The sequence below is a fragment of the Ictalurus punctatus genome, chromosome 6 (assembly GCF_001660625.3).
Source record: "Ictalurus punctatus breed USDA103 chromosome 6, Coco_2.0, whole genome shotgun sequence".
NCBI classification, from domain to species: Eukaryota; Metazoa; Chordata; class Actinopteri; order Siluriformes; family Ictaluridae; genus Ictalurus; species Ictalurus punctatus.
In genome coordinates this window covers 17610859-17634537 of record NC_030421.2, presented here as the reverse complement: position 1 = coordinate 17634537, position 23679 = coordinate 17610859, and the positions used below count along the sequence as shown (strand labels likewise).

The window sequence follows — 23679 nt, the reverse complement described above, 5'->3', positions numbered from 1 at the left end:
ATTCCAATTGGTTCAGTATAGTTCATCAATGTAGAGCGACAATTCATCACCAACGTCTCATGCTACACAGTGTAGCCAAACCTACAGCCAAGCATGTGCATAACTTTATAAGTCACACTAGTTCTATCTAATGGTAAATATTGCAAACCTACAGAGACTGATTGATGTCTTCAGGCAAAATTGTAATATCATCATCTAGCAGTTTCAGATAAGTGATCAAAGATTCTTTTCATATAAAAACATGACTAACATCATTTTATCAGTTAAAAAATATTTACTAATCAAAACTATTTGATGCTTGAATATATTTAAAAGTAATAACCTTTTTAAAAAAAACAAACAAAAAAAGAACTTTCTTTACTTTCACTTTCAACATGATCTATACTTTTACGCTAGTGTAATTTCTCAGTACCACCCCTGATTAGAAGGTCTGGAGTAAACAGTTCCATCCAAAGAAGATCTGGTCAAAACATCAACATTTTCCTAATATAGAAAAAAATGGCAGTGAGCTGTTTGGAAGCCGAGTGTCGAGTCTTATTGGTGAGCTGAGGCATTTGATCTAAATCACTGAATTATCATCACTATTACAGACACATTTACTAGGAGTTTTTGCAATCCATACACAGGAGAGTCCTAATCCACATCTCTTTAAAAGACTATAATAATATAAACATATACAGTACATATAGAACTAATAACAGCTTTCAGATCAAGATATGAAAGCTATCCTTCTCAATATTGCAGCTTGTATATCAGAATGTACGGTACTGTACATGTTTACTGTAGAAACAGATTCTCAGCTTATTTTTCAAAAGTCGCAAAAGATTGCAGTACATTTTGGGTAATTTCTGCTCATAACAAGATGGTAAAGTAAAGCCAACAACAACAACAAAATTTTTTTTTTTAATAAAACACTTTATTATTCCTTTAATATATTAGGTGACAAAGTGCATTTTCTACACATTAGAGGAAAGTGTAGTGATGACTAATTCTGCCTTACTCAGTTTAAATTTATATATATATATATATATATATATATATATATATATATATATCTATATATATATATATATATATATATATATATAAATTTATATAAAATTATATATAAAATTTATATTATATATAAAATTATATAAAAATTATTTAAAATAAGGAAGGCAGAATTAGTCATCACTACACTTTTACACTATTATCACTAGTTCTACATCTCCTTTATATTAGATTTATATATATAAGGAGATGCAGAACAAGTGATGGGGGTAATTGATACAAAAGCAATACACAGTGAGTTCCAGATTAAAAATCACATTTGGTTGCCTAGTCGTTAATATCGCGTGTTAAATAAAATAAAAATGGAGCTCAATGTTACGTGTAATGAGCCAAATTTTTATGTGCTACAGTCAGTCTTGACTTTAAAATAACCATTTAAAATAATGCCTAATAATGCCTTTGAGACTGACTACTGAGTAGTACTAGATAAGCAAATGGACAATAAGTACAATTAAATACATGTTTAGAAAAACGTGTTCTTGAACATTTATCCATTCCCGCCTCATGTCTTGAAATGTTTTGAATCTTTTAAATGAAAATATTTCAGGATTTTTGACTGAAGGTGAAAATAATTGCAGTTTAAATTGTTCAGAAAAAAAAAAAGTTTCACATTGAATAAATGTCAGATCGTAATACCTCAGAATTTTTTTTTTTTTTACCATATTCTGCTTAGGCCCTCCTCGGGTTAATAGGTTTAGCTTGTAAAAGGGATGTAACAGTTATCTTAATAGACAGCGAAGACACAAAACGTGACATAAAAGAAAGATGTCTGCAACCATACGTTGTTAAAGGCCTCAGAGAAGCACCTACAAGGCCACAGGGGTACAATTTCCTGATCTCTAACACACACACACACACACACACACACACTCACGCTTTGACATGTTATCAATAACGTCAATAATATACCAATGTACCAATATTGTATCAATATCAATATTAGCAATATTATAAACTTTACTTCAAACAGTATTTTTTTAAATTCACAGTCTAATTGTTAGATTCAAAAATCTAAAAGATATGTGCGTATACAATCAATCAACAACTACAGAGTCACACACAGCAGAAAAAAGGCTGTAAGAGCAAACATTATATTTCCTACACATATACCAAGGCACCCTGGTTTAAATAAACTGGGGACGCATCAATACCTCTAATAATAACAATAAGTAATACCTAGTGCCCATTTACTTGTATTTGTAAAAAGGTTCTAAGTGTACGTTATCGCACTAATGAACAGATGACACAAACAGACAGCGATATGAACGCATTTCGTGAATATTGACAGCAATCTAAGCAGAGCACTGCAGACTGTGTAAAATATCAAGCAGAGGAATTACAGCATTTTCCTACAATACAAGTAGAAACAGCAAACGCTAGTTGGGTGAGAAAAAAAAAAAAAAACACCGCGAGGAGAGTGAAAATAACAGCTCTTTGCCAGTATGTTGGTCTTGACAGGATGAATGGATTCTGATGGAAATGAAAACAATCAAACATACATTTCTAACAGCTGTACAGAAGAGCTTTCCCGAAGTGAAACAAGTCCCTGCTCTTCTCCTCTGCAACACTACTCGATCCAAGGTAACTAATCGAGCTAGCTAACGACACTTCATTTAAAATCTGCCTAACTACCTAATATTATTTGGAACAAGCCTAGAAGTGTAAGTGCATGAATACACACTTGTGCGCTTTTCACGGCCACTATCGAAAGCAGAACACAAACAGAGCTAAATAACATGTTATAAAACACCCCTGATTCATTAATAAGTCGGTTAGTCATTCTGGTATCAGTATCACTATCGGCGAGTACTAAAAAACGTATCTAAAAAAAAAATTATAATAATTATCGATGCGTCTCTAAGGATTCTTTATTGCCAGAGTCACAATTTTAGCACCACGTGGCCCCTAGTGGTGTAAGAAAACATCAACAGGTAGAAAAGGCAAGAAAACTCTGTAGTGCATCACGTTTCAGTCTGAAACCCAAAGCTACAGAGTTACCTGGTGAGGAAAATGAAGGGAAACGGATGTCTCTCCTGTTAAGCTACAGTTGTGCCCAAAAGTTTGCATACCCCTTGCAGAATCTGCTAAATCTTAATACTGTTAACAAAATAAGAGGGATCATAAAAATCCCATGTTGTTTTTTTTTATTTAGTGCTGTCCTGAAGAAGCTATTTCACATAGCAGATGTTTACAGATAGTCCACAAGACAAGATAATAGCTGAATTTATAAAAAAAAAAAATTACCCCGTTATGTGAAATAGCTTCTTCAAGACAGTTCTAAAAAAAATAAAAAAATAAAAGAACATTGCATTTTAATGATCCCTATTATTTTGTTAACATTATTAAGATCGAGCAGATTCTGCAAGGGGTATGCAAACTTTTAGGCACAACTGTACCGAGAGATATTAGGCATGTGTAGGACAGCTCTCCCAAAATGTGTTTCAGTACGGTTTTTAACACACCCTCGAAAGACTCGACTTCGGAGTTGGCGTGTAATCCGAAAACGTGTTTCGATTGCCGGCGAACATGCTGCTGCTCTTGAAATGAAAAACATCACCATGACAACAACCGGAGCATCTCAATAAACATTGGGCCTCGTTTATCGATCTTTAATCAAAATACTGTGTGTAAACGTTTGTAGAAGCCAAACCGTACTACATTTTTCCCTCCAGAAGTGCAAATAGTGCTCCCAACACAGCACATTTGCATAAACTCCATAAAAGGGTCAACTCTGAAATGAAGAAGTGTAAGTTATTTTGACTCACTTCAATGCCAATAAACATAATAAAACATTCAATAATATGTAATAATAATAAGCAAGATTTAAATATGCTATCAGATAAGGCATTTGTTTATGGTTTACGCCGCTGTTTCTTTTATCATAACTGAATGATTCGTTTTATTTGTCTTAATTTATGCGGTTGCGCTGTCTCACGTGCTTTATTTTTCATAGTTTTTAACTAACGCCAGTAATATACAATGACTGCTTTTCATAAAAATGTTTTCAGTGGTACTCTTAGTCCCAGACCTAGTGAATTAACACAAGGACGTGTTTTTGATAGAGACTCCAAAGCTCTTCTGTACGTCAATCTGGATAAGGAGTGTCTGCTGAACGCTATAAACGTGAACAACATAAGCAATTTAACCTCGACAATATATATTCCAGATATACACGTGCGGTAATCTGTGCTAATGACATCACTTAAAGTCGAGGGTTACATTAGTTATTCTTCATACACATGCACACGCACTCAGGAGCATGAGTAAATAAATAAATAAATCTGTTCGTATACAGGTTGATAAATGAGGCTCAGTGTTGTTACTGTGTGCGTAATAATTGTCTCTGGCAATGTGTAACCACCAGAGAATTTGGTCGTGGATAGCGAGCGTGAGGGGAAAAACGGCGAAACAGTGGCAACCTACAGCACAAGACATTGAGTGAAGAAAGCCGCAGCTGAAGAGACTGAATTGTACGTTGTTGTTTTTTTTTTAGCTAGTTTGCTTTTAATGCAGCAATGTCATAAAATCTTATATTTTATGAAAAGGCGGAATTTCAGCAGACTGCAGTAACTTCGTTTTACATTCACGCCATGCCTAGGCTCAGCTACCAAACTTCACGTGAGCTAATAAGAACTGAAATAGATCTTAAGATGGAGCAATGGGAGAGGGATGGCAGGGTCAATGTACTGGAGTGAAAATAAAAAGCATTTTTGGCTTTAGTTGACAGACTGAATCAGGTGGGCTGTGAAATTCAGTGCTTTTGAAGAAGCTGGAGCTGTCAGAGCGAGAGAGAGAGACAGCAAGAGAGAGATAGAGAGTCAGACAGAGAGAGCGTCAGAGAGAGAGAGAGAGAGAGAGAGTGTGAGAGTGTAGGAGAGTGTGAGAGTGTAGGAGAGCGTGTGTGTGTGAGCGTGCTACCCCAGCAACACTCTCTGCAGCCGATCGGCCGGGACGGACTGGTCGTCGTCCGAGTCTGCGTCGCTCTGAGGGTTGGAGCTGCAGGGAGAGGTGCATTCTGGGGAGCACAGGTAGTGCATGAGCGGCAGCCGGTACTTCCCGCAAAAGTCCACAAACTTGATGTGGCGCACGCACGAGTCAAAGTACACACCTGCAGGGGAAGTGACACATGCATACTTTCAGTCGTCTTATACAGTACACTTGAGAGAAATCTCCTCAGATGCAGTTGACCTTCAGACAGGAATTCCAGTACAACTTCAATTTCAACTGATCAAAGGCTCTATTTAGTTTTTTTTTTTTTTTTAAATACTTACACACTTATTCACACCTAGGGGCAATTTAGCATCACCAATCCACCTACCTGCGTGATTTTAGGAGGGAACCAGAGAACTCGGAGGAAACCCACACGGACAAAATTATTCTGTACAAATCTATACCTAATAAACAGTAATCTTTATATAAATAAATAAATAAATAAATAAATAAAAAGAAGTAATAAAAGTTCACTGTAATTTCCAGAGGAACAGGACATTTCAGGAAGAGTATATCAAAAGAAAATCTATTGGTTTCACTTGCTCCAGTCTCACAAGCATGTTACTCTAATATTTTGAAGGTCGTACACTGGGTACTGTCCCTCATCTCACGCTTCAGTGTCTCACCTCCGCACTTGGGGTTAGGGCACTTGCTGGCCAGGTCCAGGTATTTGACGAGGTCCGCGGGCAGGTCCTGCTCCGAGTAGCGGAGGTTACGCGTTTTAACGGTGCGACCTGCCAGCTCCAGTAGCGACGGGGGGTCATAGGTCATGTCCTTAATGAAGCGCACGACCAGTGGGTTGCCACGGAGACTGAGCTCCTGAAGCTGCACTAGGCTAAGGATTTCACGCGGCAAATAGGTCAGGAGATTATTATGGAGACTGAGAGAACGCAGGGAGTGGAGCCTTGAGAATGGAGTAAGCAAGAGAGAGAGAGAGAGTCTTATTGAGCTTTATAATTTATCGTTACTATTGCATTTATTATAACAATTCAATTCAAAACTAAATGCGTTTGTTAATAACAGTTCTGTAACTCCATAAGGTCATGCCTATAAAACCTATTACTGAACAGAGAGAGAGAGAGAATGAGGAGGAGAGAAAGAACAGAGAGGCAGACTGACAGAGAGGGACAGAGGCAGGAGAGAGTGAGCGAGAGATAGGGGGAGACAGAGGGAGAGGGAAACAGCAGAAGACAGAGAGAGAGAAACAGAAAGAAACAGGCAGAGAGAGTGAGTGACAGAGGGCAAGACACTGGGAGACAGGGAACAAGATTGAGACATTGAGCATAGACAGTGGAACAGAGCGAGAAAAAGAGATCGAGAGAGAGGGGAGAAATGAAGAGAGCGAGTGAGAGACAGACAGAGTAAGGCAGAGGGAGAGCAAGAGAGAGAAACAGAAATAAACCGACAGAGAAGGAGAGAGAGAGAGAAAGAGAAACTGAGACAGAAAAAGAGATACCGAAAGGAGTGAGAGAGAGAAAGTGGACAAAGAATGGGTTGGAAACAAAAGGAAGACCGACGAGGATGAATGACAGAGCAAAAACAAAAAAAAGAAAACATGATGAGCACAGACAACCCTGTTAACCAAGTGCCTTTCACTATGCACAGTACTAAAGAAATCAAAAAGGTATGCGTGTGTGTACCTGGTGAACTGTGGTGGGATGCTCTGGATGCGGTTGTCACACAGAGCCAAGTAACTGAGCACAGGCAGGTTGGCCAGCTCCACTGGGATTGATGAGATCATGTTTCCTCCTAAATACAGCAGCTCCAAACTGCAGGAGACACACACACACACACAAAAAATCAGTGACACTATTAGAACTGTAAACTATTATAAGTGACTATGGTGTGTGTGTGCCTCCTTCCGAGATCATACCCAGTGCACTTTAATACGTGATCAGAGACGGGGCAGGAGATGGAATCAAAAAACGTCTGATAATGGAAGAAACAGGGAGAAAGAGATGGGGGGGGGCGTGTGTGAGCCGTCCGGCTTTCTCTATTCTCTTGAGCCCGCAGTGTTTCTCTCCTTGAACACAGCCATTCACTTCTGCATCAATGACCCATTCTCCTGCAGAGGTCGGCGAGCCGAGTCTCTACAATCAATGCTCCCCCCTCACACACACAAGAAGAAATAGGGCAGGTCTCACTAATGGACTGACCTAGGGTGTAATGTGGCCCAAAGGGACAAGTGTGTGTGCGTGCGTGTGTGCACGTGCATGTTCTGACCCAAACTCAGCACTGCAGTTCTGCACTAACCTGAATATTTTCTATAAAATTAAAGCCTACGTGAGGGGTGAGACAGCAGTCTGACACAATCATACAAACAATCAGCTTCCAAAATGTCACCTGTGTCAAAGTACAAGTACTAATACCATAAGGAACTGAGAATCGAGATTCATGCAAACCATGCACAAACATTACACTTTACAGCCAGCAGAGGGCGCACAACTGCGGGTGAAAGAGTAAACACCACCTACAAGCTTCTCATTCATGAAAAAGCTTGTTTTTCTTTAAGTGACAGATGGTTTTTTTTTTTTTTTTTTGCTTTCATCTGAAAACAAAGTCAAAGAGGCCATGTTATAATCTACACAATAGAAGATTTTACTAACATATTCAGTACTTATAACATTCAATGCTAATTTCCATGCATTATACGTTATACAGTTACACGGCCACCTTATAACAGTTAAAAAGAGCTCGTCAGTAGCTTTCAAACAACACCAGAGGCCACAGACTTTGGGCATTTTAGCTTACTTGGAACTCTATTTCCAGATAAATTGACACTTCAGGCACTGCTACGGAGCTCATTATGTTGCAATCGAACATTTTCAAAGTCCCCAGGTCAGAGACTTTGTTTATTCAATCAACATTTTTTCAGTCAGAATTTGTCATTTTATTGATTTATTTTTAAGACATGGTGAACTTGGTTACATTTTGTTTACAATATTAAATCTCTCATCATAGCGATTTATTTATTTTTTCTTTTAGAAATCTAGGCAGTTAAAAGGAGTTTATTCAGGTCATCATTTTTTCTTCATTCAAAACATTCTGAGAAATGAATCGAATTAAATCGTGACCAAAGAGTATTATTACACACCTACTGTTCAATAATTTATAATGTATACAAAAAATGTATTTAGTTTAGCGTTTAGATCAGAGGTCGGGAAACTTTTCAGCTGTCAGAGCCATAAAAGCCAAAAAAAAAATAAAATAAATATGTTGATTGGGGAAAAAAAAGGGTATGATTATTTTCTTTTAAGAGCCAGAGAAAAGGGTTTTTTTTTTAATTGACATTTTTATATTTGTCTCCTTATTATTCTAGTTATTATCTTTACTATTATTGCATAATTATAAAAAGTGGTAATGAAATAAAGGCCATTTCACATTGTGTGTTCTTGACCCAGTAGCCTGCACTTCACCTAGTGCACTTGGACTTCACTTAACCAACTATGATAGTTTCATCAAATGGTAAATCAATACAAGATGCAGTACAAGAGCAAGAGCAAACTGAAAACTACTTACCATTAATGCGACTTCCAAATATGCAAATTGGTCTGTCTGTTCGGACTGGAAAAATAAAAGTTCTTATTGTTCTTTCTTGTACCCATTTCACCTTTGTTAAAAAACTGAAAACAGACTGACCGATTTATGAACTGGACCGGGAAATTACTGCTCTGCTCCACATTATCCAATCAAATCTAAGCTTGTTGTGCCACAACACGATTGGGGCATCGATTATGATAATGAGTCTTTATTGGTCATGTATACATTACAGCACAGTGAAATTCTTTACTTCACATACCCCAGCATGTTAGGAGGTTTGGGTCAGAGCGCAGGGTCAGCCATATTACAGAGCCCCTGGAGCAGAGAGGGTTTAAGGGCCTTGCTCAAGGACCCAACAGAGGCAGCTTGGCAGTGCTGGGGCTTGAACCCCTGACCTTCTGCTCAGTAACCCAGATCCTTAACCACCAATCCACCCCTTTTTTTGACTGTTGCAAACATTCACCAACACCAACAAGTCACCTCTCAGTACAAAATCAAACTGACTTTATCCAAAAGGTCAGCAACCTGCACTCAGCGATTCCTATTTCATAAATCAATAAAACAAGTCACAGACGTTGAGAAACATCTGAAGATAAAAGTAAAACGTCTCCTGGATCAGTGATGGGTTATAAAGTTTGGAGATTTGGAAGCCAGTCAGAGCTTGTCTCTGTCTCTCTGTGTGTGTGTGTGTGTGTGTGTGTGTGTGTGTGTGTGTGTGTGTGTGTGTGTGTGTGTGTGTGTGTGTGTGTGTGTGTGTGTGTGTGTGTGTGTGTGTGTCAGTATGACATGGAGACATTAAGATAAGGTTTATTGAGAGCAGTCACAAATGTTCACATGCTGCTCTCATGGAGGGAAAATGATTTCTTACATCTCTCTTTCACTCACACACAACACTGTGTCTGACCCCTTATCAGAGTCCAGTTCATACGGGATCTCACAGGTTTTTTTTTTTTGGTTGTTGCGGCCAAAATTGCTTGATTTTGCTGTGTCTTTTTTTTTTTGCTGTGTCTTTTTTATTTTTATTTGTGCTTTTTTCATGAAAATTACTTAAATTTGTGAAAATGCAATTACACAAAATTGTTTTGCACTGTCTTTCGCAGTGAGGTTTGTTGGTAAATGAGAGCTTTTTGCTGTACTCATGTTCGACGCAGGTGAATCGAAGAGGGCTTTGGCTGAACGCGCGTTGTGATGACATCACATGATGTGTCTTGGCCCAAATCTGTGGGAACTCTGGTAATTTAGAAAAATTTAAAGTTCCTCTGAATATTGCGGAGTTTACTTGATTTTGCAAAATCACGAAACCCTGGAGAGACTCACAAATGTTCTTGGGATCCTATACTCTACCATGGGAAGCTCACCTTACAAAAACAAACAAACAAAACAACAACCACAACATTGAATCTGTTTGCTGTAGGAAAATTGTGTTACAACATGATCCAACTATTTTTTTCCCCCTAGCTGTGAGCTACGAATATGTTGGGGCTGCCATGCTCACATTTCATTCTGCACCTTCACAATGAAGAATGGAAATTTAATGTGGTCTTCATTCCCCCTCAAGTGCCCATCCACTGGCCCATGGTGGTGTTCTAGAACATCTTAGAAGGCTGCCTACAACTCCTCTGCAGTGTGGACAGCCTGGGACCTACATCTCCTCTGCAGTGTGGACAGCCTGGGACCTACATCTCCTCTGCAGTGTGGACAGCCTGGGACCTACATCTCCTCTGCAGTGTGGACAGCCTGGGACCTACAACTCCTCTGCAGTGTGGACAGCCTGGGACCTACAACTCCTCTGCAGTGTGGACAGCCTGGGACCCACAACTCCTCTGCAGTGTGGACAGCCTGGGACCTACAACTCCTCTGCAGTGTGGACAGTATGGAACTAGGGGACAAGGCTCTTCCCAGAAAAGCTAAGGAGAGCTACGGTGACTCCTAATATTGAAAGACGACAGTGCCTCCCTTGCACACCGACTTCTACCAGATTGGTGAGGGATGTACAGGATGCATGCTCTGCCACCCCAGCAGCTGCCCCATGAAAAGAACAGGAAGAGATGCCAACTCTGTGCCCCAAGGAATGTGTAGACCAGCATTGTGTGCCACAAATTCAGTAAATATATTTGCAAGTCCTTACCACACAATACCACTCTTGTGCATGAAAACACATACATGTGAGATATTAAAATGATCTCATTTGATCTTTTACCCTGTCAGAATATTTGATGTTTGCAATGTAAATGTGGTTTGTTCGTCATTTAATCTGTTTTCTGTCTTTTCTTTATAAAGAAAATCATATCGGTCAGTTTTGAAACAGCGCAGATGTAGTTTGGGGAGAACACTGAAATGATGTCAAAACAAGTATTTTGACACATATTTGACACAGTCTTTGATTATCATGTTTGATTCTGGTTTTGACTATAAGTGCAAATAATACATCAAATGTCCTTATTTGACTCGTAAACAAGACATGGTTTCAGGTAAACAAAGTCTATATTCCATATATTCCAAAAAGAAGTGTGATAATGGCTAGGAAAGAAATGGGTTAAAAGGAGTAACACAAAATTACATACTGAATCCAACACAGCCGAAGAGTTCAAATAAATCTGTGATGTGTCCAGCAGGCCACACTACTGTCAGAGCTGCTGTTATAGAAACCGAATCACCACTCTCTGCCCAATCGTTTGAGAATTCAACAGCACTGTGGTATAATAACTAAAAAAAAAAAAGTCACAGGGTTCACAAAATGTTGTCAGGGTGGATGTGTCACTGAGCTACGTGCGTACGTTCTCCTGATTCTCCACGGCTATAAGGAAAACCCTTGCCTTGCCGAGGCTTGTTACTCGGACAGTGGAGGAGACCGAGGAGGCAGCAGCAGAATGCCAAGTAGGACAAACACAGTGACACACCAACTGTGGGATTAACTCTCAGCGTGTCTAATAGTATTATATATATAGTATAGCTTATAGTAACAGTGTAGGTCTTAATTTCATACTCTGCTCTGACTCTTACTTCAGCAGTAGAAATGTTTAAAAATGGGTGTTTTTGCTCTGTGCATGGTGACAGGTCATTAATTAGCGGTTTTGGAACAGGAAGAAATTCTGGAGATGGAGCTAAATACAAAATCCAACACGATCTTTCAGACATCAGTCCAAAGGACATTGTTCCAAAACTTGGGTGTTTTGTTCAGATGCAATTTTGCAAACCTAAGGCATGCTCCATGTTCACTTTGGAGAGGAGGGGCTTTTTCCTAGCCACCCTACCATGAAAGCCATGCTTGTTTAGTCTTTAGGTCACATGATTGGTCCCTCTCTTGGGGTTTTCTTTATATCTCTGAACATTCAACGGTCTGACCTTGGACTCAATTTGCTGGGACGCTCACTCCTGGGAAGACTGGCAAATGTCTTGAAGTCTCTCCATTTGTAAACAATCCTTCTCACTGTAGAATGGTGAATTTCAAATTGTTTGGAGATGGCCTTATAACCCTTCCCAGATTCATGAGCAGCAACAATTGCATCATGGAGGTCATGGCTGATGTCATTTCTTCTTGGCATGATGTAGACACACACCTGAGTGCTCCAAACTGACAAAAGTTCATCTTTTATAGAGGTACTCACACTTATTGATGACTAACTAATCTTTTGCATTTCATTAGTAACACCTGGCTGCTAATTACCCTCTTAATAATTGTGGAAGTTAGAACGGTGTACCTATATATACACCTAAAGGTGTATAAATAAATACAGAGACGGAAAGGAGAGTATACGTGCTTTTTTGCCTATAACTGTATATGATACCGACCTGGTGAGGCTGTCTAACCCAGGAGGGATGAGTGTGAGTGTGATATAGAAATGTATATTATATATAAGATACAGACCTGGGGAGGCTCTCAGGAGGGATGTGTACAAGTATGAGATATGAATGTAATGTATATTATACACCAATCAGCCATAACATTTAAACCACTGACAGGTCACATGAATAACATCGATTATCTCATTACATTAGCACCTGTCAAGGGTTGGGATAGATTAAGGAGCAAGTGAACAGTCAGTTCTTGAACTTGACGTGTTGGAATCAGGAAAAATTATAAGTGTAAGGATCTGAGCAACTTTGACAAGGGCCAAATTGTGTAAACGGCAGGTCTACAGTATACACTTCCCAGTATACAGAGGTTAGTACCTAACAAAAGTTGTCCAATGAAGGACAACTAGTGAACCAGTGACAGGGTCCAATGCTCACTGATGCGAGTGGGGAGCAAAGGCTAGCCTGTTTGTTCCAATCCCAGAGAAGAGCTAGTGTAGCACAAATTCCTGAAAAAGTTCATGCTGGCTATGAAAGAAAGATGTCAGGACTCACAGCGCATCACAGATTGATGCGTAGGCACAAAGCGGTCAGAGCGCCCGTGCCGACTCCTGTCCACCACCAAAAGCACCAACAATGGGCACGTGAACATCAGAACTGGACCATGGAGCAATGGAAAGAGGTGGCCTGGTCTGATGAATCATGGTTTCTTTTACATCATGTAGATGGCCCTGTGTGTGTGTGTGTGTGTGTGTGTGTGTGTGTGTGTGTGCGCGCTTACCAGTTTATCTCAGGAGGGATGTGTTTGGGTGTGATATATGAATGTAATGTATATTTTATGTATAAGATACAGACCTGGTGAGGATGTCTATCTCAGGAGGGATGTGTTTGGGTGTGATATATGAATGTAATGTATATTTTATGTATAAGATACAGACCTGGTGAGGATGTCTATCTCAGGAGGGATATGTTTGAGGCGGTTTCCCCCCAAGGACAGTGAGTGTAGTCGCTGTAACTGCAGCAGTTGTTTGGGGATCTCCTCGAAGCGGTTCCCGCTGAGATTGACCACCTCGAGCCTCTGTAACGAGCTGAGGTCTTTGGGCAGAGAGAACTCATCCAGGCGGTTGTTTTTGGCGATGAAAGTCTTGAGTCGGGTCAGACCGGTAACGGCGTCGCTCAGGATCGACAGTCCATTATTACTCACGTCCAGAAATTCGAGGCTCGTGAAGCGGCTGATGGAGACCGGAAGTGCCGCCAGTCTGTTATAGCTGAGGTGAAGCTCGGTTGTTTCCGTCCTCCGTTTTTCACTCAGAGTCTCAAAATTCACACTGTTTAAGTTCAAATGGGACAAATCCAACACGTTTTCTCCACCTTCAGCTCCTTCCACGCCATCCATTGTTTTATGTATAAATAATAAAAGCTAGCTGCCTTTTAAAACATGACCAGTTTTCCCCAGTTCTTCCACCCACTTAAAAGCTCATAATACTGTGTATTTCCACACTGCATGCACTGGAATTAAACTGTATAACCTGATGTAACCACCGAAACCTGTATAACTGCATAACACATCTCTCAACTCAACGGGAAACATTGTGTAATTCAGGTTCCAGGGTTTGGACGTCACTCCGTCACCACGCCCACAATACATTAACTCTTTCTCTTAGCACAAGGAGCAACTTTTTTACTGCATTTTTTACACACTAAGATTCAGTTGTCAGTAGCAATAAGTTTAAACATGAGCAGGAAAACATTTTTTTTTTTTTTTTTTAAAATCGGTCCTCTCATATGTAAAAGTTTGTTAGAGTGTCGTGTTTTTGCTGATTATGTGTCAGCACGTGCTTTCATTATGCAATATGTCATGAAGCTTACCTCAGGCATGCTGCTGCAAGAGCTTGATGTGTTACACGCTGCTCTTTTTTCAATGTTAAATCCAGATAAATAGTTACAAATATGGTGTGAATGTTTGTCTGTAAATAGTCTAATAAATGCATACAGGTTGCTATTAAAATAGAGGACAGTGAGATGGATCTGAGCCTGATGGCTCATCAGGTTTTACTATGCTGTTGTGCACTGTTATCATTTTGGATTCAAATGTAAATTAAATTCATATATGTCGGTCAGTTTTTGCATTAGAATGAACACAGGTGCAAACGTGTGCTCGGACTTGCCATTTTACATGATGAATATTGCTACAATGAAATCTATCATTTAATCATAATTTCAAAATCTACCCTTTATGGAAAGAGCAGAATGCTAAAGCAAATAAATAAGCATTAAGCAGCACGAGCATCACAAATAATAAAAAAAAAAACAATTATCTGTGGTGTGTATTTCATTTATTGATGTACAGTACAGAGTCATAATACAAGTAAATTCAAATACAATTCAAAGTTAACAAGTCTTCACACTGAAATGGTTGAATTCTGTCTCAGTCTGTCACTCAGGACAACTTCTGCTTGACTACCATAACACTGCAAAGTTTTGCATGGAATCCTACAACCTGTGATCACACAAGAGAGAAGGCCATTCTATCTGCGGATGTATATTTAAGGCACTCAGTATCATAAAAACTTGATATTAGTGGAATAAAGAGAAAACAGAAAGCGAGCGCATACACTCTCCATCACTCAGACACACATGAAAATACAAACACACCTCTGCAGCCACACACACACATATGCAGTAAGAAAGCATTAAAGCTAAAGAGGTGACACTGAATCTAATCGTCTAATCTTCAATCTGACAGTCGTATGAAATAAAAGGTATGATGCTGTTGCTGGGTCCAGAGTAATGGTTTACCTGGAGGATCTGTACAACATTTAAACACTAAACATCTGGCTTTGGTTTTTTTTTTTTTAATTTTGGGCTACACTGCTTCTGCTCCAAACAATTCATTCTTTCATTCTGCATCAATCAGCACATTAACACTCATTCTCATTCTCTTTGTGATTCTTCACACTTTTGTCCTTCAGACAGAAATGAGCGCAGCAACAAAGCTTTAACACAAACTACTTCTACATAAAGCAACTCCGCTAAATAGAAGCAGGAGCAAAGTGGAGCATCCATGCTGTGAATGTCTTCCCGCCATTTTGGAGATTAAATCACTGGTTCTTCACAGAAACAGCTGAAGAATCACAGCTTCCCGGAGGCATGGAGCGCCTATACAAGTCTATACGTTGACAAATCTACAGGTTTTCTAATTCTACCTAGCGATCTAGACGTACTCTAGGAGCATGCTGATGCAGAAAAAAAAAAATGAAAAAAAAAAATAGAAAGATAGAAATCCATATTAGCACCTTTTTGAAAGGTCTCAAGACTATGACCGCCTTGTCTGCATGGAAACAGAGAGTGTGTGAAAGGAGACCATAGCTGACATTGCACTTGTGACATAATCTGCTTTCTCGCTTTACATTATCACGTGGATTGATACGCTCATAACGATAACAGCGTACATCGCAGTCTTGATTTTTTTTTTTTACTGACATGGTTTAACAGCTGAGTCAGTCCAGCCGATCTCCCTCCTTCACTCTTCTCCTCCATCTACTGCCATTGTCTCAATCATACGCAACAAAATCTAAATCTAAAATGACTAAAATATGTGACAAAAAATGTAACGATATATAGAGAAAAAAAGTCAAACTACAAAAATAGTGCTGGGGCGCCTTGGACAAAGCTTAGCATGATGCTATAAAAAACAATGTACAGCACTTAGTGACACACACACACACACACACACACACACACACACACACACACACACACATCCACAGACATAAAGTACACGTCAACCTAAAACGATTATAATGATGTTACACAGTAAAAGCAATGAGAGATAAATATAGGTCAAAGATAGAAAACAATACATGATGCGGTTCTCCCAGCAATAGTGTGTCATCTCAGGAGTCCCGAGTGTGACCCCTTCCTCCTCGCTCCTTCTTTAAACCTCCTTTGTGCTGGACTTCATCTGCTCCATAGTCTCCTGTAGAGTTCAAACAAACAAACAAACAAACAAACAAATAAATAGATAAATAAATAAATTCTTGGTCTTATTATTTGTGGACATACTAATCTCTAGCTGGTATTCTCTGGGCTGTAAACAATATTTTTATACTGTGTGGTGGGAACCAATTATTAAAAAGCAGGAAATGACAGACATCTGCTATTTAAACCATCTGCTCAACAGGGTTTATAGCTCTATATAATTTTATAGCTCTATATAGTAGATTGGATTGTAACTGCATTGAGGACATATCTGACTCTTCAAGTCAGCATGAATCTGTTTTTATTATCGCCAGCTTCATAAAATTGCAGGGAAAAAAGTCCCTTATTTGCTACTTATTAGCTATGAGTCTTTAGCTACAGTAGCTGATCAGCTTTAGACACACAGATAAGCAGATCTGCTTTCCTGTTTTTACAACATACGGTATATAATCTACATACAATGCACTGCATGTGGCTTCCAGTAATGTCTTTTACCTCATTTATAGTGGACATCATTTAAATATTTGGAGCCCATTAGGATTAACCACTGCTGAAGTGTTCAGTTCATGTAGTGGCCAGTCAGTGGTTGCTAGGCAACAGACACAAATTACTGACTAGCTTAGGGTTTCCTAACTAAAAAAATACAAATAAAATGTAAAAATTATATATATAATGACTAATCAATGTCACTGATGAGCTATAATCGGATCCAAAGAGGGTACCTGATGTTTGTTGAGTTCAGCCACACGCAGACTCCACTCCTCCTCTGTCATCGGCTCATCACCAGTAGCCAGTTCGAGAGCTGGGGTTTTCTCTGAGGATAGAATTATAATCACGTTTTATTGAATCCATTTCCAGGGTCAGTTCTAGCAGGTTTTTTGGTTTTCAGAATGACTTTACATTTCTAACTGATGTAATGTGACTGATTCTAACTGTGTGTAATGTGCCTTACCATCACAGGTCATGGCAGTGCAGACCCAGTTGCCGCATGCGCAGACACAGAGATTACAGTCCACCTGAGTCTCTGCTCCGTCTTCATAGGTCTCATCCTCCAAAGCGCACTCTGAAACACACAACACACTAATCACCCATCCTCCAAAACATTCTGTGTAACACACAACACACTAATCACTCATCCTCCAAAACATTCTCTGTAATACTCAATACACTAATCACCCATCCTCCAAAACATTCTGTGTAACACACAACACACTAATCACCCATCCTCCAAAACATTCTCTGTAACACACAATGCACTAATCACAACATCCTAAAAAAGCACACTAATCACCCATCCTCCAAAACTTGGAACCTACTTAAATTCACAACATTGCTAACATAAGAAATGCTGCAGGCCTCCACAATCACACAATCAGCTTGATGTGTAATCTCTTCTATCTGCATGTACAGCTGTAAAAAGAGTATATAACGGCATATAAACATTATATAATGTGCATATGTTAAATGACTGCTGTGATCCTCTGACTGCATGTAACTATTAGATGTACAGTATGTATAGAGAACTGCTATATACAGTAACATAAGTCCAGTGTCAGCAACTATCCCAGAAAACAGCCTTCCATGGAATCTGCTATTCATTTTACACAGTGAAGTTTGGATTGCGCATGACATCACGCCTAGTTTCCTTCCATGTTATCCGTCGCTCTCATTCGCTGAATTAGTATCTTTTCTTGTTGTTGGTTTACTTTAGTAACCAAATGTAGGACTGGGTGTATATAAAGAGTTGTGGTCTGACACAGTGCTCACACTGTTCCTCCTCCTGAACTCTCACCTACTTCTAGCAGTGCAGCTAGTGAGACAGCAGCAGCTACAGCAGGGCTGCTGAGAAATCTTTCTAAACCATGTGTGTGTGTGTGTGTGTGTGTGTGTGTGTCAGGGTTTGTTTTGTTTTGTGTGTGTGTATGCTTGTGTGAAGTGTGTGAGGTCTGTATGTTTCTGTGTGTGTGTCAGGCTTTGTTTTGTTTGTGTGTGTGTGTGTGTGTGTGTGTGTGTGTGTGTGCATGCTTGTGTGAAGTGTGTGAGGTCTGCATGTTTCTGTGTGTGTGTCAGGCTTTGTTTTGTTTTTGTGTGTGTGTATCAGGGTTTGTTTTGTTTTGTGTGTGTGGGTGTGGGCATGCTTGTGTGTGTGTGTTTGTATGTATGTGTGTGGGCATGCATGTGTGTGTGTGTTTGTATGTATGTGTGTTTGCATGTGTATGAGCATGTGTGTGTGTATGAGCATGTGTGTGTGTATGAGCATGTGTGTGTGTGTGTGTGTGTGTGTGTGAGCATGTGTGTGTGTGTATGTGTATGAGCATGTGTGTGTGTATGTGCATGTGTGTGCGTGTGTATGAGCATGTGTGTGTGTGTGTGCGCAGTCTCACTCTTCTCTGGAGGGTTGAATCCTGGACGTAGGCAGTTGAGGAACTCATCAAAGCTCAGCTTCCAGTCAGCATTCTGGTCTGAGAGCTCAATCAATGCGTCCACACACAGACTCCTACCAAACACACACAAACACACACACACACACACAAATCAAACAGTAAATAACTTTGAGTATATTCATACTGATTGTATATTACTACATATTTTTATCTATTTGTTCATTTTATTTATTAATTTTCACGTATTTTCCCCTGAAGGGGGCGGGGGGGCATGGTCCTTAATGTGTTAACTGTTGTTGTATCAATTAAAGACTTAATTATGTTGTGTTTTTGCTGCCTTCTTTACCAGGCCACTCTTGTAAGAGATTTTAGCCAATGAGTTTTTATCCTGGTTACATCAAGGTTATAAACAAACAAACAAATGTATAACAATACAATTAATATAATAATAAAATAAACAAATAATAAAAATCTCAGTTATTAGTGATATAATAACATGTTTATGGAAACAGACATGTATGTAATGGGTGTAAAGATGTGTAGTGGGTATAAACGTGTGTGTGTGTGTGTGTGTGTGTGTGTGTGTGTGTGTGTGTGTGTGTGTGCGTGTGTGTATTGGGTGTCTTAGTTTCAAATTTACAAGCACTCAAGCTTTTATTTCATCTTGTTACTACAGGACGGCCTAGTCATTTTTTCTGGTTAGGAAACTTCATTTTTCCACAGTGCAGGATGAAAAGTGCTGTATCCAGCTGAACACACACACATACACACACACACTCACACACAGGAAGCGACAGTGCAGGAGTGGAATGTCTGGCTGCGGTGTATAGTGATTGTTGGCGAGGATTTTCCCCTTCTGTTTCTCTTCACACAGGCAAAAAAGAGGCAGTGTGTACCCACATGACCTCAACTGTAACTTCAACACGAACTCTGTTATCAGCTTTGGGTGTATGCATATTTTAATAATGCCATGGAAGACTAAAATTTAATTCGGTCTGTTAATAATATAATTATATTTGATGTAAAGTGGTCACATATTTAAGGCACTTTTTCAAATTGAGTCTGTGTATCTTTAAACATGCAGTGTTTTTAAAAATAATAATAATATTGTAAACTGTGAGGCATTTATTGTGCTCCTTTGCACGTTCCCCCTCCGGTGAGCACTGTTGTCCATTTACTGTAAATCAAAAACATGTTTTCCTTTAGTAATAAACTTCAACAGTCAAAGTTCACTGATGGGACAAACATGCCGTAACTGTTATCTCCTAACTTTCACCTTAGTAACAGTAACAGAAGTCCTTCTCTTAAGGTGTCAGACCCTAAACCAATAATTATACACTACTCTTAACACCGTATGTGCTAAACAGCATGTAAACACTACAATTATCACACCAGTAAAACTCCAGACTGCTCATGACTCCAGGCGAGAGCACAGTCGGCCTAAAATGATAATGAATATGAGTATTTATTGATCACATATACATTACAGCACAGTGAAATTATTTTCTTCACATACCCCAGCATGTTAGGAAGCTGGGGTCAGCCATGATACAGCGCCCCTGGAGCAGAGAGGGTTAAGGGCCTTGCTCAAGGGTCCAACAGTGGCAGCTTGGCAGTGCAGGGGCTTGAACCCCCGACCTTCCGATCAGTAACCCAGAGCCTTAACCACCAAACCACCACTGTCCCCTTAAAAGATAATGCTCAGCTAATGCAACGTGTTAAATATGTAGATACATACAGTACAATTTCTTGCTTACAGGCTTTAAATAAGCCATGAACATAAATTAAGTACAACAGACCTTAATTGCTTGTATTGTACTGTTTAAATGTTTGTATACATTGGGCGTGTTTTTACCTGAGCAGCCGGTTGTTCTCGTCCTCCGCGTACGAGTGGAGCTCCACCGCTGACTCGTTGTGCTGGATGAAGCGCAGAAGTTCGGCCGAGTCCAGCTGCGAGTCGCCGTTATCATAGTTCTGCAACATAACCAGAGTGTTATGTTACCACACCTCAGAATGTGCCACATACGCTCAGACAAAGCGTATCAGTGTTTCATCATGCTTGCTGAACACACACTTGGCCCTACACAGCATACAGTGTCAGTGTCATATTCTGCTTGGGCACGAAATGCAAAAGGCAAATTCAGATCCTGGATAACAACTGACCGTACACTTTTACACTAAACTGCATTTAATCCAGGTACAAAACATAGTGACATTCAATTCCAATAAGGCACTGCTGGAGCCTTGATGGATATATTTGATTCAAATTAGTTAATCTTGTCAGACTAATAATACAACATCTGGAGTTTCTCTCTCACACCACATATATTGTATTACTAGTGGTGTAACGATACATCATGGCATATGATGCATTATGAAGCAAAAATGTGATGATTGCATTGCACTGTGGAAATGTGCTATTCACATCGTGTATATCGGCATTCCATTGATCATGCATCTAATGCCCTTGCACTATTTGAACACCTGAGGTCCCACTCTGACTCATAGCTCCGGCTCACAATGACCGACATTCATTATAGGTCATATGATTACACAACTATGTTATAACAGTTATATAAACGTGGAAGTCAGGCATTTTAGCCGACTTTGGAGCTCTATTACTTGTTAAAACGAAGCCTCGGACACTGCGACGGAGCTCATTATGTATCAGTCGATCATTTTTACCAGGTCAAAGCCTTTGTTTTATTTAATCAGATTTTTGAGAGAATTTATCAATTTATTTATTTATTTTTTAAGATATGGTGAACCTGTAGCACATTTTGTTTACAATATTAAACATCTGTTCATAGCAATTTCAGATGTATTCAGTTTTATACAGACAAAAATGCACATTGTTACTGCACTGGTTATGATTCAGAAATAAAAAAAACAAAGGAGTCTTTCAAGTCATCATTTTTCTTCATTCAAAATTTGCTTAAAATATTCTGAGAATCGAACTCACTTGAGTCATAACCGGAGTGTATCGTTACACCTATATGTACAGGGCTGTGAAAAAGTATTTGCTTTGATTTCTTCTGTTGTTGTGTATGTCTAATACTAAATAGTTTTAGATCTTCAAACAATATACAACATAAAACAAAGGCAACCTGAGTAAACACAATACAGTATTTATATTTTTTTTTATCGAAGCAAATTAAGTTATCCAACACCTATCACCCATGTGAAAAACTACTTGCCCCCTTACTTAAAATCTTTAGCAGCAATAACTGCAACCAAACGCTTCCGATAACTGGATATCAGTGTTTCACAGCACTGTGGTGGAATTTTGGCCCACTCTTCTTTACAGAACTGCTTTATTTCAGTCACACTGGAGGGTTTTCAAGCATGAACTGCCCATTTAAGGTCCTGCCACAGTATCTCAATTGGTTCAAGTCAGGACTATGACTAGACCACTTCGAAACATTAATTTAGCTTTTTTTGAGTCATTCAGAGGTGGACTTACTCCTATGCTTTGGATCAATGTCTTGCTGCATAATCCATTTGAACTTGAGTTTCAACTTATGGACTAAAGACAGGACATTCTCCTTTTGGATTTTCTGGTAGAGAATAGCAGAATTCATGTGTCCATACCACCATGCTTGACCGTAGGTATGATGTTCTTTTTGTGGAATTCTGTGTTTTGTTTACACCATTTATATCGGGACCCTGTCTTCCAAACAGTTCCACTTTCGACTCATAAATCCAAAGAACAATCTCCCAAAAGGTTTGAGGATCATCAAGGTCTTCAAATGATCATCAATCCTTAATGTTCTTCTGGGTTAGCAGTGGTTTTCACCTTGCTACTCTTCCATGGATGCCATTTTTGCCCAGTGTCTCTCTGATAGTGGAGTCATGAACAGTAACCTTTATTGATGCAAGAGAGGCCTGTAGGTCATTTGATGTTGTCTTTGGCTCTTTTGTGCCTTGCTGGACGAGTCATTGTTGTGATCTTGGAGGAATTTTGGAAGATCGGACACTTCTGGAAGGTTCACTACTGTGCCGGGTTTTTCCATTTAGAGATAATGGCTCTCGCTGTAGTTCTTTGAAGTCCCAGAGCCTTTGAAATAGCTTTGTAACCCTTCCCAGACTGATGTATTTCAATCACCTTCTTCCTCATCAATTCTGGAATTTTTTTCAACTTTGGCATAGTGTGTTACTGGGTAAGAACTTTTGACCAACTTCATTCTGTTGAAAATTTAAGTGCTGATTTGATTGAACAGGGTTTGCAGTAATCAGGCCTGGCTGTGTCTAGTCCAGCTGAACCCCATTATGAATGCAGCTTCATAGATTTGGGGAATTAGTACCTATGGGGCAAATGCATTTTCACACAGACCCAGTTGGTATTAGGTAACTTTTTTTGCTTCAATAAATAACATTGTCATTTAAAAACTGTTTTTGTTTTACATTTGATTTTGTTTTAATTTCTGAAACAATTTAGTATGAGATATACACAAAAACAGAAGAAATCAGGATGGGGAAAATACTTTTTCTTTAAAAAAAACAACAACTTTTGTTTGCATATAATTCTTTCGTTAAGTTCTATGTTTCCATTAAGATAACATCTTATATTAATGATAGTTTAAGACATCTGTAAGCTTTTACTTTATAATTACCTAATCATGAACAAGTCAGGTATTCAGATTCATTCATTATTAATGGCATAATTGGATTCCCATCAGTCTGCTACTGATAGAGATCAGCCAGGCCCCTTCCTCAGCTGGTGTGAGTGTGACGCTGAGAGAATTATCTAAATTAACATACACCACTAAGTCATGCTGATCAGTTGACTACAGTCAGCTCCAGAATTATTGGCACCCTTGTTAAAGCTGTGTAAGAAATGTCTTTGTGGTGAATTAGTTCGATGTCATACTGAAAATCTGAGAGAAATCTAAACTTTAATGGAAGCAAATTTATTAACAACATTCAATGTAACTAT

General features: G+C 39.2%; 2 protein-coding genes across 3 annotated transcripts in view; both read right to left on the bottom strand.

Moving 5' to 3' along the window:
* Window positions 1-4534: 4534 nt before the first annotated feature.
* Window positions 4535-13976, bottom strand: lrrc58b (leucine rich repeat containing 58b). The gene is made up of 4 exons (XM_017470162.3): window positions 13317-13976; window positions 6684-6812; window positions 5670-5947; window positions 4535-5161 (listed from the first exon to the last, which is right to left on the bottom strand). The coding sequence occupies exons 1-4, from the start codon at window positions 13772-13774 to the stop codon at window positions 4968-4970; spliced, it is 1059 nt and encodes a 352-aa protein (XP_017325651.1). The 5' UTR covers window positions 13775-13976; the 3' UTR covers window positions 4535-4967.
* Window positions 13977-14692: 716 nt separating this feature from the next.
* Window positions 14693-23679, bottom strand: part of fstl1b (follistatin-like 1b) — a 66784-nt gene continuing 57797 nt past the window's right edge. Inside the window, exons 7-12 of one of the 2 annotated variants that reach the window (XR_006982681.2) lie at window positions 20599-20717; window positions 18744-18856; window positions 17312-17422; window positions 17082-17173; window positions 16855-16948; window positions 14693-16357 (exon numbers count right to left, since the gene is read on the bottom strand). Coding sequence is in view for 1 of the 2 variants with exons in the window: in XM_017470164.3 (XP_017325653.2) it covers window positions 16316-16357; window positions 17082-17173; window positions 17312-17422; window positions 18744-18856; window positions 20599-20717 (477 nt within the window). In the remaining variant the exon portion in view is untranslated. The remainder of the gene's footprint in view (window positions 16358-16854; window positions 16949-17081; window positions 17174-17311; window positions 17423-18743; window positions 18857-20598; window positions 20718-23679) is intronic. The other variant, XM_017470164.3, reaches the window with a different exon arrangement.